The sequence below is a fragment of the Vipera berus genome (assembly GCF_964194415.1).
Source record: "Vipera berus genome assembly, chromosome: 5".
NCBI lineage: Eukaryota > Metazoa > Chordata > Lepidosauria > Squamata > Viperidae > Vipera > Vipera berus.
Window position 1 is genome coordinate 38490021 of NC_138207.1, and position 18115 is coordinate 38508135.

Consider the following 18115-nt stretch of genomic DNA (forward strand, 5'->3'; position numbering starts at 1 on the left):
TCCTTCCTTCCCTCCCTCCCTCTTTGTCCTTCCCTCTCCAGGTTAGAGCAGTACCTGCGGAGGCGGCCCTGCGGCCCGGCTTTCTCTTGTAGAAAGCAAGCTGAAACGGAGCAAGGGAGATTGCCAGGAACGCAAATCGGCCAATCTCGCGCTCCTGCAAGCTCCCTCACTCGGTTTCAGCTTCCCTTGCTACAAGAGAAAGCAGGCTGAAACGAGGGAGATTGCAGCAGCGCGAGATCAGCCGATTCGCATTCCTGGCAATCTCCCTCACTCTGTTTCAGCCTGCTTTCTCTTGTAGCAAGGGAAGCTGAAACTGAGTGAGGGAGATTGCAGGAGCGTGAGATCGGTGTTTCTCAGCATGTGCCGATTCATGCTCCTGGCAATCTCCCTTGCTTTCCACTTGCGGAGGTTGGGGCTGGCCATACGGATCAGCTTCGGACCATAAGACGCACCCCCGTTTCCCCCCCCTACTTTTGGGGGGGGGAAGTACGTCTTATGGTCCGAAAAATACGGGTATAGGGTTTGGGCTATACTCGCTGTATAAGACTACCGTATTTTCCGGTGTATAAGACAACTAGGCGTATAAGATGACTCCCGACTTTTGAGAAGATTTTCATGGGTTAAAAAGTCATCTTATACGCCGGAAAATACAGTAGTGGGATCTGTAGTCTAATATCTGGAGACTTACACTGGAAAAGAATGGTTTATTATATATAAAATAGTATATATTTTAAATTATAAGCTTCCCAATGTTGCTTTAGATAACAAGATGGGCAGCATATAGATTTAATATAGGGAGAAAATGAATGAAGATTATAATGCACAGATGTTTCTAAAAATAGCTCAGTAAAATTGAAAAAATTGGTATCTACAGATTATCTAACTCAGGGGTGTCAAACTGCCGACCCACGGGCCAGATGCGTCACGTGGAAGGCGCGCCCACCCCATTGCCGGCAATGGCAAAACTGTCCTGATACGTCACACAGCATCACGTGACATTGCGAGTTTGACATGTCTGATCTAATTTATGCTCCAAGAGCTTCTTAGCCCTTATATTATCATTAATCTAAATATTATCATTAATCTAAATTAATCTTTGATTCTCCAGAATCAAAGAACAAGAAACCTTAACCATCCTCCTCCAAGTAACAAAGCAATTAAATAGCAAGATAATATTTCTGTGCAGCTGTTATCACATGGGATTTTGTAATAACCTTGTTTTGTTTTTTTACCTTTCACTTGCTGCTGAGCAAGGCCACTACGATGTTCAGCAAAACTTTCCTGGGTCAAAACTGCCACGGAGCTCATGGTTGATTTCCCACTCACACACAATCCGGGTATGCCACTGATGGTAGGAAAGAAAAACTGTCATGATAACTCCCAGTATGGTGCCATTAAAAAAGGAAAGAGACAGAAAATAGGAAATACACTGTAACAGAGGAACAATTTTAGCCACTTGTTTTGAAGATGTACAATTGATCTTGGTTGAGCAAACAAAGGTGGTCTCCACACTACAACATAATTTGTCTATAGCATAGTACCTTTACTAGTTTATTTAGTACAAGACTGATATGATGAAATCACTGTTTCTTTTTTAATTGGTCTTCCTTTTACAACATCATTTTTCTATTAGCAACAGACATAAAATGCTATCATTTTTTTCTTCCTACTGGATCCAAGTCACAAAGTTGCAATAACATCTGCAGTTGTTTTCACATTAATGAATATCGGATTTTTAGCTTTATGAAATATGAAATGACCAATGATGCCTGCAAAACATGCAACTGAGATATATGAGGTCTGAAAGTAAACAGAGAACAAGGTTGCACGCTTAGACTCTCTCTCATCATCCTTCACATAGAAAGCAACATCCTGGTTTACATAAAGAGGTTTCCTTTCATATAAGTGAACATTAGAGCAGCTCACCCTTCTGACTTTCCATCTAAACAAGTGGTGATATAGGGGCAGTTTCAAGTCATTCCACATTCAGATAAACATTTGAAGATGATTTAAATCAGTTATCTACTATAATTAGTACCTTCCTACCCTGGCACTTTTCACATTTATGTACTTTAGCTTGCAGAATTCTCAGTGATAAAATTGACCATGGAATTCTGGGGGGGAGGGGGGGAATTCACACATCTAGTGAGTGATCAAGATAGAAAAGGCCATAGAAAGGCCTATGTGAACAAAAGACTAATTTATACAACTATTTTATATATTTATTGTTTATTTATTAGATTTATTTGTCGCCTAATTTGCCATGGGGTTACTCTAGGCAGCTTACAATAATAAAAAGGAAGAAATGAAAAGAGTGCAAATGAAACAGAAGTAAAATAATAGAATAAAATAAACAATGAAAGAAATACAAGAGTACATTAATACGATGTACAAAAAATACGACGCAATACGATGTACAGAAAAATAGATGGGTGGAAAGTAGAGAGCAAGGGGGGGGAGGTGGAATCTGCCATCAATCTAGCAGCCACTTTCAGCATGGAAATCTCCCATGTGACCAGAGCCAGATCTTCAGGCTCTTGTGGAAGGATAGGAGTATGGGAACAGATCTTACCCAGAGGGTAAGATGTTCCAAAGGGCAGGCAGGCACTGCAGCAGAAAAGGCTCTTCTTCTGGATCCCAACAGTCAAGAGTTCTTTGAATGACAGGATCCAAAATAGACTCTCTCTGTCAACAGGAGTAGGGCCCTTTTCCAGGCTTGAATCCCTTCCCTGACTGTTTTTGTGCCTGCTCATCCTACAATCTTAATACCTCTGCAAAATTGACTGAAGCCTGGTAATGGGCCCCTCTTCAGTCAACAGGAGTGCTGATTTACCCCTAGCTTATAAGTACTTAGGAGGCAAGGGCTTGACAGCAGAAGGAAACAACAGCCAATGACTTAATAGCCAGACATCAATACCCCAATCTACATCTAAAAAGCCATACACAACAGGCACCATAAGAACACCAGACACAGAATAGCCCAAAGCACATACACTCTGCCAGAGAGAAGTTCCCTGAGGATGGGCTCCAGCATGAATCCAAAAGCTCAGAAGTCTAAACTTCTGGTCCCAATGACCAACCTAGATTGGATCCTGCAATGATATCTTAACCCATGGTGAAGAATAATCTCACCTGAAGGCTTTATGTGGATGAGAAGAGAGAGTACCAAGCCCATTAAACTTTAATAGCTAACAAAATTCCTGGCCTTCTAGATCAGGGATTTTTCTATCAAAAACATTATAAAGCCTCTGCCAGCCATGAGATTTCTAATTCATGATCAACTTGGCTGTATATGAAACAATATTTTGAATTAATTGACATTTCATTATTGAAATACTGAATTAAAGAAAACGGCTTTGCTAGCTCATCAGCCAGACTAATATATTTGGAATAGCCAGTTTTAGGTGCATCAATATATAGCTGTCCAATTTCTAATAAACAGCAATGCAACCAACATTCGTTTGTGACATTTGGCACTTAATATACACACAAATTCTCTCTATTCATAATCTCCATGTAGCGGGGATAATTACGTGTTGTGTGAATGGTACTTTTAAAAAACGTTATCGCCTGTTGTAAAAATTAGGCAACATCTAAATATAAGAAGAGCTACGTAATGCCTTTCCACTTTCACTGAAGGTAAATGCATCTTTTCAGGAGAGAAGCAACCTAGAACTAAGGAGAAACTTCCTGACAGTTAGAACAATTAACCAGTGGAACAACCTGCCTCCAGAAGTGGTGAACGTTCCAACACTGGATGTTTTTAAGAAGAGACTGGACAGCCATTTGCCTGAAATGGTATAGGGTTTCCTTCCTGCCTTCCTCCTCCTCCTCCTCCTCCTCCTCCTCCTCCTTCTTCTTCTTCTTCTTCTCCTTCTCCTTCTTCTTCTTATGTTCTTTATGAGCTAGTCCCAGTATGTAAGATTTTCACTTTAATTGTATACATTATATTTGCTGTCCTTAAAAAAACAGCCTGTAAATTGTTTTTAAAATGTAAAATGTTCCATAAGCTAATAGTTTTGCTTTCCTTCTTAATCAATACATTAGGAATGGAATATTTTAGTTTTTGTTCATACAATTCTGCAAAAAGGACTCAGAATGTTTTCTACAGTGTTTCACATTTGGCTACGTTTTTCCAGTTCTGTGGAAAGGTAAGATGTGAAGCATAAATGCAAACTTTATTGGTTTGGACATAACAAAGATGCTATAAATATCCTACTTAAAACAATATGGCAAATTATCTATATCTTGTGGATTCCATAAAGAATCAATAGGCACTACTAAGGCCAACTGTTGGAAAGGCTCTTAGACCAAAGTTTGGGAATCATTTTAACAGAGAACTACAAACTTACCAGCTAAATGGTCAGTAGCCAGAAAGTCCGTCCTGTGCACTGCCTATTTTTCAGCCTGCCAGCTTCTGTTTGAGAGAATAAAGGTACTCAGTTGTGGCAATATTATTACATATCCAATAATACAATGTAATTAGCCTGAAAATCAGTTAAATAACGTTGAGACAGGACTAAAACAAACCGTACATTATCTGTGATCTGTTTTTTAAACAAGAGTCATTCTGCCCCATCACAAGAAGACATATTTGTTCACTGACATTTCAATGCCCCATAGTTTTAAAATCCTGGCAAAAGTTTAGCTTTTCTGAGTTAATTTAAATGAATCTATATGGTGAAACATGTATGTGGGACAGATTGAGCAATCACAACCGAAAGTTGTTTGTAAATAGTTCTGAATCATACTTAAGAGAGGTATCAAATAGGATTCATCAGGTTTCCATCCTGAACCAAGTTATTTTATCTCTTCTCACTAAACCTTTGACAACTTTAATAAGACCCTTTTGTAAATCTTATATAAAGAGTTTAGGCAGGTCACTCTTCATATTCTCTTCTCACAAGTCTGCTGACAACTTTAACAAGTCACTTTCATTTGTATATCCAATATTTCTTTTTTTATATATCTACACTAAAATTAATTTCAATCTTTTTCAGAGAGGATTACAAATTGCGATCACATGATTGAGAAATCTGGTCATAAATGTCAACGGGTTATTAAGTGCCCAGATCACAATCATGTGATGTCAGGGGACAAGGAGTGTGACATTTTCGTATGGTTGGAGACGCTTTACAGGTCCGAAAGCATCTCTTTCCAGGCTTTCATAACTACAAACAGGTGTTAAACGATTAGTCATAAGCCAAGGACTATCTGTGGAATGTTTCTCAAGTAAAATCGGCTTCTGGTGCTCTTTTGCAAAAGAGACTTTGGACAACGAACTACTGATTAAGGATAGAACATTGGGAAAGCAAAGCAAAAAAACTGGACTGAATACTACAATGACAAAAAAAACCCTACCGGTAGATTTCCACATAAAATTATTAGAAACACAAAATGCCAAATAAAGGGAAACTTAAACAATCAGAAAAAGTCTGCTCTGTAAAAATTTAAAATGGGATAGAAAAAATTGAAAAACAGAAAACGAAGTAGAAAGGGTTGTAAATCAATCAGAAACTTAAAAACCAAAGATACATCTGAAAGTTACATAGATATAAGCTACTCATATAAAACACAACTATTAATGTGAGAAAAAGATAGAAGGCAAATCTCACCAGATTAGCCAGTTGTGCACATCAAATGAACACCTAGCCGGTCCAGTATTTTAAACCTCCAAATATTTAGTCTTTCTCCCCCCGCCATCTTACATACGTGACAGGTGAATAACTGTACATTCCATTTTATACTTATAGAAAATATGTGGAGGTTGTTAAATTTTTCTCATATAAATTAAAGAATGTTAAATAAATAAGAATGTCCCAAAGTAAGAAAAATATTAAAGGAGGAATCTGGGTTCAGTGAGGGAAAATAATTACTTATTCATTTATCTATTCTATTGAAAGGAGGAAGTGCAATATGCTTTCTGGGTGAGGTACTGTAAAGCAGGGGTCCCCAAACAATACTGGGCTGCGGCATGCCATCAACTGGTCCGCACAAACAAGCAAAGCCCCATCTGTGAGATGCAGGCAGCACACAAAACCACGCACCCTCCAGTCCGTGGAAAAACCTCTCTCCATGGAACCAGTCCCTGGTGCCCAAAACGTTGGGGAGCTCTGCTGTAAAGGAATACTTGAGTAGATAGCTTATTTAGATACTGGAGGCACAATTCGAATAACATACATTCATGTGAAAATCTTAATTAAACTAACTGTATATTTTACAATAATTTTATTAAAGTTTATAGTTACAAAAATAAAAAACAAAAAACAAATAAAAAATAAAAAATAAGTGGAGAGAAACAAATTTTTAAAAGTATATATGTGTGTGCATTTATATATATGTAAATAACATATGCACTCATCACAACAAATGCAATTTCAGTAATTACATCTTATCTGATATTGCAACAAAAGATCTCTTCTTCCCATATCCCATCTCTTATCTACGTACAAATTTTAAAGCCTCCTCCTCATAATTATCAACAGTCCATTAAGAGTTACTAAAAAATAACCACACCAATAGTTTAACTTTAATCCAAAGAACCAACCCCATATCCCCTTTTCTGGCTTTTAAGGAAGTCTCCCTCCTGAGACACCAGACTACCTTTCACTACAATACTGGCTATTAAAATGGCAGAAGTAGCTAAAAAGTCTTGACATTTCACCTTTTCCCTCTCTCTCATTTTTAACATCTACCTGTATTTTGGTCTTATGGATAAAAGAATTTAGCAATAAAAAGGTTGTAGCAAAATTTAAAACATTGCAGGGATGTGTATCTTCCATTTCATCATATTATACTGTATTGTGTAGAAGCTAGCTAGATATCCAAATAAACTGCACTTTTATTTTATACACATACAATATCAGAGTGCAATTGTGTACTGTTTCTTTATATTAATCAGCAGAAAAGGAACTATTTAAAGCAGACATGTCAAACACAAGGCCCGGGGGCTGCATCTGGCCTGCGAAGTGGTTTCATGCGGCCCGCGAAGCCATCCTGGAAACAGTGAGGGAACGGCCCCCACTGCCTTGGCCCTGGCCCAGATACTCACCTTCTGCCAGAGACCCTCAGATCTGTCCCACTCCTGCCCAGGCCCCCATAGGCACCCTTGATGCGAACGATGTAGAGCTGGCCATGCCCACCCAGTAGGCCATATGCACTCTAGCCACGCCCACCCAGTAGGCCACACCCACCATGGCCACACCCACCTGATGCTGATGTGGCCCTCAATGAAATTGAGTTTGACACCCCTGATTTAAAGGGTCAGAAACTGAGATTATGTCAACAGGTAAGCTGGTCAGACTTCTGGGACTAGATATCTCCAAAATAACATACATAGCTCACTTATTTTCCATGTTTGTCCAAATAGAGAGCAACTATTAGAAAGTTAGACACACTAAAGGTACAGTTAATTATAATATTCTTTTATGAAAGTCATACTGAGACAAGCAGCACTACTATCATAAAAGTCAAAAGGGATGTGGTATAAAATATCCTACCAGAATATATATCTCCTTCAGGGCAGATGAGGAAAAAAAATCATAACCTTACTTTTTTCCTGATTTACAGAACAAGCTCCTTAAAATAAGGGACACAAATGACACTTGTGGAGAGAGGGTAGCTTTTAATGATGAAAGATAGAAGGCAGCATTGAAGTTGAAGCAGCCATTGTGTGCAATCTTCATATGTAGCCTGCACTGAATTTTCTGCATTATAAGTCTAAAACAGCATCAGGAAAACATGACAGAACGGTTACCGGTAAGTTCAAGAGAAAGGATACAAGCCTTTTCCCAACCCGATTAGTTTCAGGATGTTTTGAAATATAACTCTAATCTATCTCAAAGCAGCATGAGAGCTAGTCAAAGATGACGAGCATAGTAACCTAAAAATCCAGAGGGATACCAGATTGTAGAAAAGTGAACCAATAAAGAATATTAAAGAGATGAGTAACTGGGCATTAGATTGCAGAAATCTCAAAGGGAATGGAGGATTTATGCACTGGTGCCCTTAAAACTGTGAAAAGAATCTGTAAGCTTAAAATGTAGTAATTCTAAAGAAAAAAATAAATATTATAACACCCACAAAAAGATACTACTATGCTGTTTAGTAATGACCTCTACCAATGGAGAGACTTCTATTATTTAGTAAGAATGATTTGTGCTAAAAACATACACCTCTAACCATTATTTAGAATTTTAATAGGGTCAGCATTTTTAAAGAGCAAAGCAAATTATGTGCTATTTTAAATGGCTAGTCTAGTATTACATGTAATTAAATGCAGTACAAAAAAGCTGAAACAGTGCACAGCTACACTTTGAAGCTTTTATTACGAGATCAAATGGAACAATGATTTAAATTCCTATTAATTCTAAAAAACCAAAGTATCCAAGAAACATAACACATTTTTCCAAATCCTTAAGTTGTCACATAGAACACACTCTCACACTTCCAAAAAGGCAAAGACTATTGAACACTGTGTATTTACATCTATAAAAATATGATATGCTCTAGATCTCAAATAGGGTAGGTTTTATTCAATACATTTTAAATATGCTGAATATGTTTTTAAGAAATGGAGTTATATTCCACAAACCTAGGTAGATTTCTTTAAGGCACCATGGTGGTGCATTTTACTCCCTCATCCTCTATTTCTGCTATTTATACATCTTTTGACTCTTTTTTCATATAAAATGATTTATCATTATATAAATATAATGATAACAAGAAACCTTACACTGAAAAAAAATCCCACGATCTTATATAATTTCAGCATCCTTTCTTTAATGTTTAACACACCTATTTAAGACAATCAAAGCAAAATTCTCAAACATTTAAGATTCAATTTAGATTACAAACATCTGTAGGCATAACCTGTCTTTTCCAAAAAAACATTTTCTAAAATACTATGCACGATCAAAAGAACAATGGTTAAAGATAAACAAAAGAGCAGACATGGCTGTTTGCTTGGATAAAGTCATCTTCATTCTGGTTTAGTTCTCATAAACAGCAGATGAGATATGAAAACTATATTCAGATGAATTCCAATGTTTATTTGGTTTACTTTGGTGTATGAAACCAGACCCCGTGGTTTATAAACTTTATGACTTGGTATGTATGAATTCAGCCAAGAATATCATTGTTTTAATCTTATTTTATTTTCTATTTGACCTATTTGCTGTGCACTGCCCAAAACCTATTAGAATTGAATATATTAAAAAATTGCTAAATAAACAGTTTATTCAACTACCTTGACAAAACTCATTACAGACTAGTATAATGTCCAACAAAAGACAAAACTGCACATACCTTTCATCTGAGGTCCCCATATGTGCCCAATCCCATCTCCTCAACCACTAACCTTAACATACGGTAGGTTTTCTATTATTTGTTTAAATATGAAAATAATTCATAGTTCCTAATAGCTTCAGAGCATTCTTTAGATTAAAAGATAAAGACAGAGGAGTCATGAGTCAGCTTCCCAATTAAATTTATTATTGATTAATAACCGATCCCACCTCGCCTCCTGCTCATCCTACTCTCTCCCTCCCCATATTTTAAAGTGTTTATATATTTATATTTTTATTGTACTTTGTTTGTATTGTGTATAAGTTTTATAACATTTTATCCTTTTAATACTGTAAGCCACCCAGAATTACCCTCGCCCGCTGCTTGCACAGCCTAGTTCCCAGTGAGCCGCAGCCCAACGCTGGGCTGTGGCCTGGGGGTTGGGGACCCCTGTTCTAAAGCATCAAATTCCTCCTCAACTAATTTCAGTACTTTCATAAAAAAATTGTACAGATAAAAATAATGCAAAGTATAAAAGGTAAAAATTAAAAAAAGCAGAAAAAGAAAAAAAAGAAAAAGAAAGAAAACTGACTTTATCCTTTATACCTAACAAGTGTTTTGTGGAGAAAACTGGAGTAGAAAGGAGTATTATGTATGTTTACCACCTTTAGTTATTTGTAAAAGTAATAAAGGTGGGATACAATTAAATAAATAAACTTATCACCATATCTTATAAAACAACAAACCATCTCTTCATCCCATATATTGTATGCAAACAGATCTTTAAATCATCACTCCAGCTTAATCAGCAAAAGTTCATTAAGGGTTATCAGAAATAGCAACAGAACTATTACAAGCTGTATCTAATAAACTCACTTTAAATCTTTCCTTTTACATTTATTAATCAGATAAACTTAAAATTTAACAAGTGAACTCTCTATCCCCTATCTCAGGGGTGTCAAACTGCCGGCCCGTGGGCTGGACACGTCATCCGGAAGCCGCACCCATCCCATTGCCGGCAATATTGGGCAAAACAGTCTCAATATGTGTCGCGACAATACGTCTCGCGATGTGAGTTTGACATGTCTGCCCTATCTAATCTCTCATACATAAACAGAACCTTTAAAACAGACATGTCAAACACAAGGCCCGGGGGCCAGATCAGGCCCATGAAGTGGTTTCATGCGGCCCGCGAAGCCACCCTGGAAACAGTGAGGGAATGGCCCCCACTGCCTTGGCCCTGGCCCAGAGACCCTCCTTCTACCAGAGACCCTCAGATCTGTCCCACTCCTGCCCAGGCCCCCATAGGCACCCTTGATGTGAACGATGTAGAGCTGGCTATGCCCATCCGGTAGGCCATACGCACTTTAGCCACGCCCACCCAGTAGGCCATGCCCACCCAGGCCACACCCACCTGGCCCCCTGAGGGCAACTGCAATGCTGATGCGGCCCTCAATGAAATTGAGTTTGACACCCCTGCTTTAAAACATCATCCCAGTTCTAGTCAGAAATCAATCAAATATTACTAGGGATAGCAACCCATCTACTTTCAAATAAATTGATTTTATATTTTTTCCCCTTTCTCCAACAATCTTTAATTCCCTCAGATAATGTCCTAGAATCTGCTTTTTTATGTTTATCTTATCTCTTCTCACAAAACCTCTGACAGCTTTAACAGGTCCCTTTTGTAAATCTTATATAAAGAGTTTAGGTAGGTCACTCTTTATATTCTGTCTCTTTTCACAAAATTGTTGACAACTGTAACAAAGTTACTTTTATTTGTATATTCAATATGTTGTTTAAATCCATAGATTTAATCTTTTCCAGTGAAGCTTGTTCCTCTTCCATGACATAATCTAGTTCAGGGGCGTCAAACTCGCAACGTCACATGACACGTTGTGACGTATCGTGACTTTTTTTCCATTGCCAGCAATGGGGTGGGTGCAGTTTCGGCATGACACATCCGGCCCATGGGCCAGCAGTTTGACACCCCTTATCTAGTTTATCTCAAATACCAAATATCACTGAAATGCATCCACTGATGTATTTATTTCCTTCTGGTGCCCTCTAGTGACCAAAATATCTTCTCATGGTTTTTTTTCTCAGATATAAACATGGAAAGTTACCCACAGAAAGGATTCTTAATTTCAAAGTCTTAACTCAAGTCCACCTGAACACATAGTCCATTCAAAACATTCTAAGCTCAACACTCCAATCACTCTTTTGCTGCATATTCAAAAAAAAATTATTTTTGTAAAATCTTAAAATTATTAATTCAAACACTTTCTTAAAGGATTTTTTTAAAGAAAACTCACCCAATGAGTACAATAAAACTTCCCATTGCAAAAGTTCTCAATCTCTAAAAAGCAATAAAAAAAATCCAAAGAAGTGAGGTTCAGCTGAACTTGAGTCCTATCAATTATTATTCCAGTCACAGACCAGCAAAGAACCTGAGGCTATATAAGCTACATTAAAGGCTATGAGCTTGGTGGAATCCTGTGACTCCCAGCTGCATGCAAGGTTACCTCAAAAACATCAGCATATGCTATCTACACATGAAAACCAACTGTTTGGAGTACATGATCTCAAGATCTCTCCTTTCTCTGGAGATATTTTCGCAAACGAGATCCAGCATCCAGCTACCTTTTTCAATCATAATAACTCCTGCTCTCCACTGGATATCAGTTTGCTATGTCCTCACTGGAAGGCTAGTATTTTAACAAATAAATATTGCCTACCTCCTCATCTTTTAAATTAAACCTGTATTTATATTTATATGTATATATAAACCTTTATATATATGTGTATGTATAGGTGTTTGTGTGTGTGTGTATTTATGTGTACACACACACACACGATTTTATTTTAATGTTATAAGCCACCCCGAGTCGCCTTGAAGAGAGATTTTCAATAGCCCCCTCTGATATTAGTTTCTTCCAGCTCACAATTGTGGGAATGTCCATTGTTAGGTTGAATGTTTTGTTGTTCTGTTTGGACCTTATTATTCTTTTATATTGTTTTAGTATATTTTTTGTATTGTAAACCACTCAAAGTCACTATGGAATTATGGCCTTATATTGATTGATCCATAAACGTACTATCTTAATCATATTACTTTAAAAACAGTACTATTCAGTTTATGGTGTTCATTTTCTACTAACCAGGTATGAGATTACATACATTTCTAACATCTTAACTCAAAAAGTGGATAAAATCCCAACTTCCGTTTATGTTCTCTTTCCCACAGCACCTATGCCCTCAATGGCCATTCTAGAAAGTTGAAAGACATTTTGGGAAAGATTCTTGAGCAAAGGTCCCCAACCTTTTGGGCTACCAGGAACTGGTTCCATAGAGAGGTTTTTCCGTCGACTAGAGGATGCGTGGTTTTGTCTGTTGCCTGCATCTCACAGATGGGACTTTTGCTCGTTTGTGCAGCCCAGTTGCTGGCATGCCGCGGCCCAGTACTAGTCCACGGACCGGGGGTTGGGGACCCCTGTTCTAGACTACATTGTGTGCAAGTAAATACAGAATCCCTCCTTCCAATTTCCTTATAGAAAGTTCTTTGACAGAAACAAATAGATTCTTCCCACTCTAGCGAGATTTATAAAATGCGTAAGTATCCCTCAAGTTGTTTTTGACCCTGCACTACAAAGACATGCCCATGTAGATTTCTTTGTAGCAATACAGAAATAATTTGACGCAATCATCGTCTTCAATTCTTTTCCTAACTTCCCTATCTAGTTTATAGTCCTGGGATTTGGGGCATCGCCAAATATATATTGAAGTATAGAATTTAGAATTCTGAAGTAATTGTGCTGAAAGGTGGAGAACTATAAAGAAATGTACGTATGTGCAGACATATTCCATAATATTTGGACATAAGCCCATCAGAAAAAAAAGAGACAAACTTTCTTTGCAATATCATTTCATAACCATTAGAAAATGCTAAAATTGATCTCATTTTTGTATACATATACATAAATGTCTCATAGATTTATGTATGAAAAATGGTAACATTTAATATAATTGTATGGATATTTAAACTCCAGGAAACACACAACAGAAGCTGGCAAGAATAGCCAATACTCCAGAAGATAGGCTTAAGATACAGGAAGATCTGGACAGACTTGAACACTGGGCACTATCTAACAAAATGAAATTCAATGGTGAAAAAAGTAAGGTTCTACATTTAGGCAGGAAAAACCGAATGCACAGGTATAGTATAAGTGGTACCTTGCTCAACAGTAGTAACTGTGAGAGGGATCTCGGAGTTCTAGTAGACAATCACTTAAATATGAACCAGCAGTGTGCTGCAGCTGGCCAAAAAGCCAAAACAGTGCTAGGCTGCATTAACAGAGGGATAGAATCAAGATCACGTGAAGTATTAATACCACTTTACAATCCCTTGGTAAGGCCACACTTGGAATACTGCATCCAGTTTTGGTGACCATGATGTAAAAAAGATGTTGAGACTCTAGAAAGAGTACAGAGAAGAACAACAAAAATGATTAGGGGACTGGAGGTTAAAACACATAAGGAACGGTTGCTGGAATTGGGTATGTCTAGTTTAATGAAGAGAAGGGCAAGGGGTGACATGATAACAGTGTTCCAATATCTCAGGGGCTGCCACAAAGAAGAGGGAGTCAAGCTATTCTCCAAAGCACCTGAAGGCAGGACAAGAAGCAATGGATGGAAACTAGTCAAGGAGAGAAGCAACCTAGAACTAAGAAGAAACTTCCTGACAGTTAGAACAATTAACCAGTGGAACAACCTGCCTCCAGAGGTGGTGAATGCTCCAACACTGGAAGTTTTTAAGAAGAGACTGGACAGGCATTTCTCTGAAATGGTATAGGGTTTCCTGCCTGAGCAGGGGATTGGACTAGATGACCTCAAAGGTCCCTTCCAACTTTATTATTATAAAAATCAAAATTCAAATTGCAAATGGCTTCCCACAAATCTTTGCAAATGATTCAAGAGAATCATTCCATTTCAATCACATCTGCAAGAGAAGATATTTTTGCTTATGGAAATAAGCTTTTATTATATCATAAACATTTCTTTTTAATGAACACTCAAATAAGCAAGGATGTGTAGGGTGTAATAATTCTGATTTGAGATATTAAAAATGAAAATCCTCATCTTCCCAATCCTGAATCTTTTCAACATTTTGACTCTTCTCTCCCATAAAAAATTATAAATTAAGACATGTTCAAATATGTTTAGAAGAGGGCAGACATACATCCGTATCACTTCAGAGTATCTTTCACAATATAAGCATTAGCAAAGAACTAGGTGTAATTTTCATAAATGCCACCTCAGCATTGCCTGTACCAGAGACCATTCACAGCTTTTGAGGGGGAAGGGAAATCATTTTAAACAGCCAGTGACTCTCCATGAAGAACCAGAAATTCTGAGTCAACCAAATGCAAAATAATGATGGGGTAATGATACAGGAAGAGCAAATGTCATTAGATTGTTGCTCTTCATTAACTTCTTGAAAAGTTAAAAGTTAAAACTTTTATAAAGGTACGAGATTTATTGACTGGTTCATAAAAGGAGCCAATTATGATCAGCAAACGTAAAATATAAATCATTTCTATATCTGCAGAAACATTAAACATTTTTCTGAATCATGTATTATGGTGGAAATATTTTGTGACTGACAAAATTGGTAATATTAAATCCATAGCTAGCAAATACAGCAATACTGCCTACAGAGATTTTACTTGATACAACCAAAAACAGCACTATGTAACACCAGTATGACACAAAGAAATGTCACATAATTAGTGAAATATAACAGTTTACAGTTTAATATCACAGATGACTTTTATGTGAAACTGTCAGATCAGCAAGAGTTATCAAATTGAAGAATATGTTCTAGGCATCATCAGATAAGATTTCAAGATAACTGGAATTATGCTTTGCTACATTTGTTTTTTAAACAATTCTACAGGTCAGGGAAAAAATAAACAGCTCTTTACAGCTCTTCCAGGCAGAAACAATCATGCTGGTATTCTAAAGTGCAGTTATTTCTTTAGTAATCTACATCTACAGCAGACTGAACTAATCAGGAATATATAAAACCTGATCTATATTAAGCCTTAAACATTGTTGAAATTACATAAAAAGGGAAAAGATATTGAGAAACAACTTCAAAAATGAAAATATACTCAAAGACAAAACTGCAATAATTTTACTTTTCTTTAGAATACCATGAACCAAAAAAATACAAACATCTCCTTTCACAAATATTTACTAGTAGTTCACCCAACAGATTTATAAGACTTATATGGCTGTCCTATCTCATACAGTTTTTAACTCATAGTTAAAAACAAAGGTACTCTTCTCCCTAGGTGCCAGACCAAACATTCTCACAGCTCAACCCCAATCCTAGCCATGCTTAGACAGAAGGAAGAACGAAAACTTCACCGCCTTTAGAAGGTTAAAAGGATAGAGGTCCCTCTGATGTCAGGTGGGTGGCTGTTCCAAAAGGCTGGGGCAATCACAGAGAAGGCACACCTCGGAGGTCCCATCATACGGCAACATTTAAGGGAAGGGACCATATCCACTTTATCTAACCTAGTAGGATGGGCTGATCCACTCAGGGAGAGGCAGCCTGAGAAGTAACTTAGCCCTTTGGTGAATAGGGATTCAAAGATGATAACCAGGACCTTGAATTGCTACATTCTGGACCAGTTGCAACTTCTAGATGGCCTTCAAAGGCTGGTCCATATAAAGCACATTGCAATAATTCAAACAATAAATGACTAAAGCATAAATTCTCAATTGCCAAACATGTCACTGGTCTCTATCTGGTGATGTCTGAAATCTTAACATTAATTCCAACACTTTAAAAAGGGGGAAAGTTATGAAAGAGGAAAAAACACAGCTTTCCATGCCCAGATCAAATTCAAAATGACATTAAAGAAATGGAGAGTTGCCAAATCAGCAAAATCATAAATATGCTTTCAGATATGACAACAATTCACTTCTAAATCTGTGGACAACTACAAAAAATATTGAAAACTGGATGAAAACATATCCAGTTCATTCACATGCTACTCTGACTTTTTATTGCTACATGCAGAAATATACACACCCTTGTGAGACAACACCCAGTCCAAGAACATCAAAAGCATAGCAAGGCCTCTAGGATAGACTTCAACACTATTTTTGCACGTGAACCACTTTTAGAGCGAGGACTTACTTGGTAAGTCAACTGTTCTCGTTCTTATGCCACTAAGTAGCAGAATACAGATTTTGTAAAATGTATTCCCCCTTTCCTTAGATTTTTGTACACAATTCTTACGTATCTGCTGAAAAAAAGTCAAGATATATAATTAATAACCCATTTATGGTACTAACGTTTGCCAAGGCGGCACAGGTTTTTTTGTGAAATGACTAAAGACTTTCAAGACTTATTTCAATGAATATTACAAAAAATGAAATTTTATAAACTCTGTGAGCATGTGTGTTTTGAATGATTCAAAATTCTTGGCATTTCCTAACTTACAATAATCCTTGGAAAACTGCCCATATAAACTTAACAGCAATAGACAGTCTGTACAAAATGAATCTGTCCATTAAGGCCAGGCCTGTGTGTGTGAGATCTGAAATTTCCCAACAGATATAGAGGCTCAGGTTAAAGGAAACAGAATCAAAACTATCCAAGCTTCCAGTACCACCTTAAAGCTTCAGGAGGGCTAACAAACAAACAGTTGCTTATATGTCCTGTAATGCAAACGTGGTTGCACAGAACTGCTACTATCTCCAATGACTTAACTGCCCCCTCAGTTTAAAAAATGAAGCATAATGCTGCCCGTAGACTACACATCAGCATGAGTTATACTATACCCTATTCACCTTCTCTTTCATAAAAAGACAGCAGAAAATTTGAAACAGCTGGCTTTCTCAGAGTGTGGAAATCAGACTTGAACATTTCCACCTCTCTAGTCAGCACAAAAGAAATTAACTGATACATTACCAAAACACTTCATGCACAGAAAAACTATAGGACTCTGCAAGTTTTAGTAATCCCAGCTAATGTGGCCTATGATGAGAATTGCTAGAAGCTATAATTCCAAATACCTGGGGTATACAAATTCTACTACATTTCTGCCTCAATGTCTTTGCATACCACAAAAAGATTTGCTTCTGTAGAGCCAATCATCTCCTTACTCTACCTAAAGAGTAAGATTCAGGAACAGAAACTACACATTCTTGCCTGCTGTTTTGCTTCTTGATCACACAGTGGTGAGGGATTGGAACTAATGTGGTATTATTCTTTGCTTTTTCAACTGATCTAAATACCAAATTAAGCTGGTCAATATAGTGTCCAATTCTTACTCAATCTTCTGTGTCTCTAGCTTTGGAGAGCCCGAGAAGGGGAAAGCATTGCCAATTACCTTGTACACACAGCTGCCAGACAACTCCTAGCTTATTTCTCAATATTGGAAGGAGGTGGCAGAGACTGTCACAAAAGCAGCAGGCAAATGCATGTCCACCCATCTTAAAACTTCAAAGTTATTTGGAAGCCGGAGTACTTATCATATTCATCAGATAGCAGTGTCATATGGGCTGTAAATTTGCTGGCAAATACAACTAGGCCCAAGGATTCCAACATACCTTCATCTTACAAGAGAAACTGCCTTCGCCTTGCAACCCTCATTCTCTGCTTCTGGCAATGCAGAAGAAAGTACTTGCAGACTCATGAGGCTCAATTCCTACTCAGATTCTGGCTGGAGGGAGAACGCAGGTGATCAAGTTAGTGAAGGAAACGGCAGTTCCTTGTGCAAGTAATCACTTACGCTTACTTGCATGTCAAACG

General features: G+C 37.5%; 1 protein-coding gene across 3 annotated transcripts in view; it reads right to left on the bottom strand.

Moving 5' to 3' along the window:
• HDLBP (high density lipoprotein binding protein) overlaps positions 1-18115 on the bottom strand; it is a 62377-nt gene that overhangs the window by 31848 nt on the left and 12414 nt on the right. For 2 of the 3 annotated variants that reach the window (XM_081329526.1, XM_081329527.1), the window contains exons 2-3: positions 4353-4417; positions 1233-1345 (exon numbers count right to left, since the gene is read on the bottom strand). In XM_081329526.1, the coding sequence (XP_081185652.1) occupies positions 1233-1308 (76 nt within the window). In that variant the 5' untranslated portion in view covers positions 1309-1345; positions 4353-4417. Of the gene's footprint in view, positions 1-1232; positions 1346-4352; positions 4418-17913; positions 18027-18115 lie in introns of those variants that run through there. The other variant, XM_081329528.1, reaches the window with a different exon arrangement.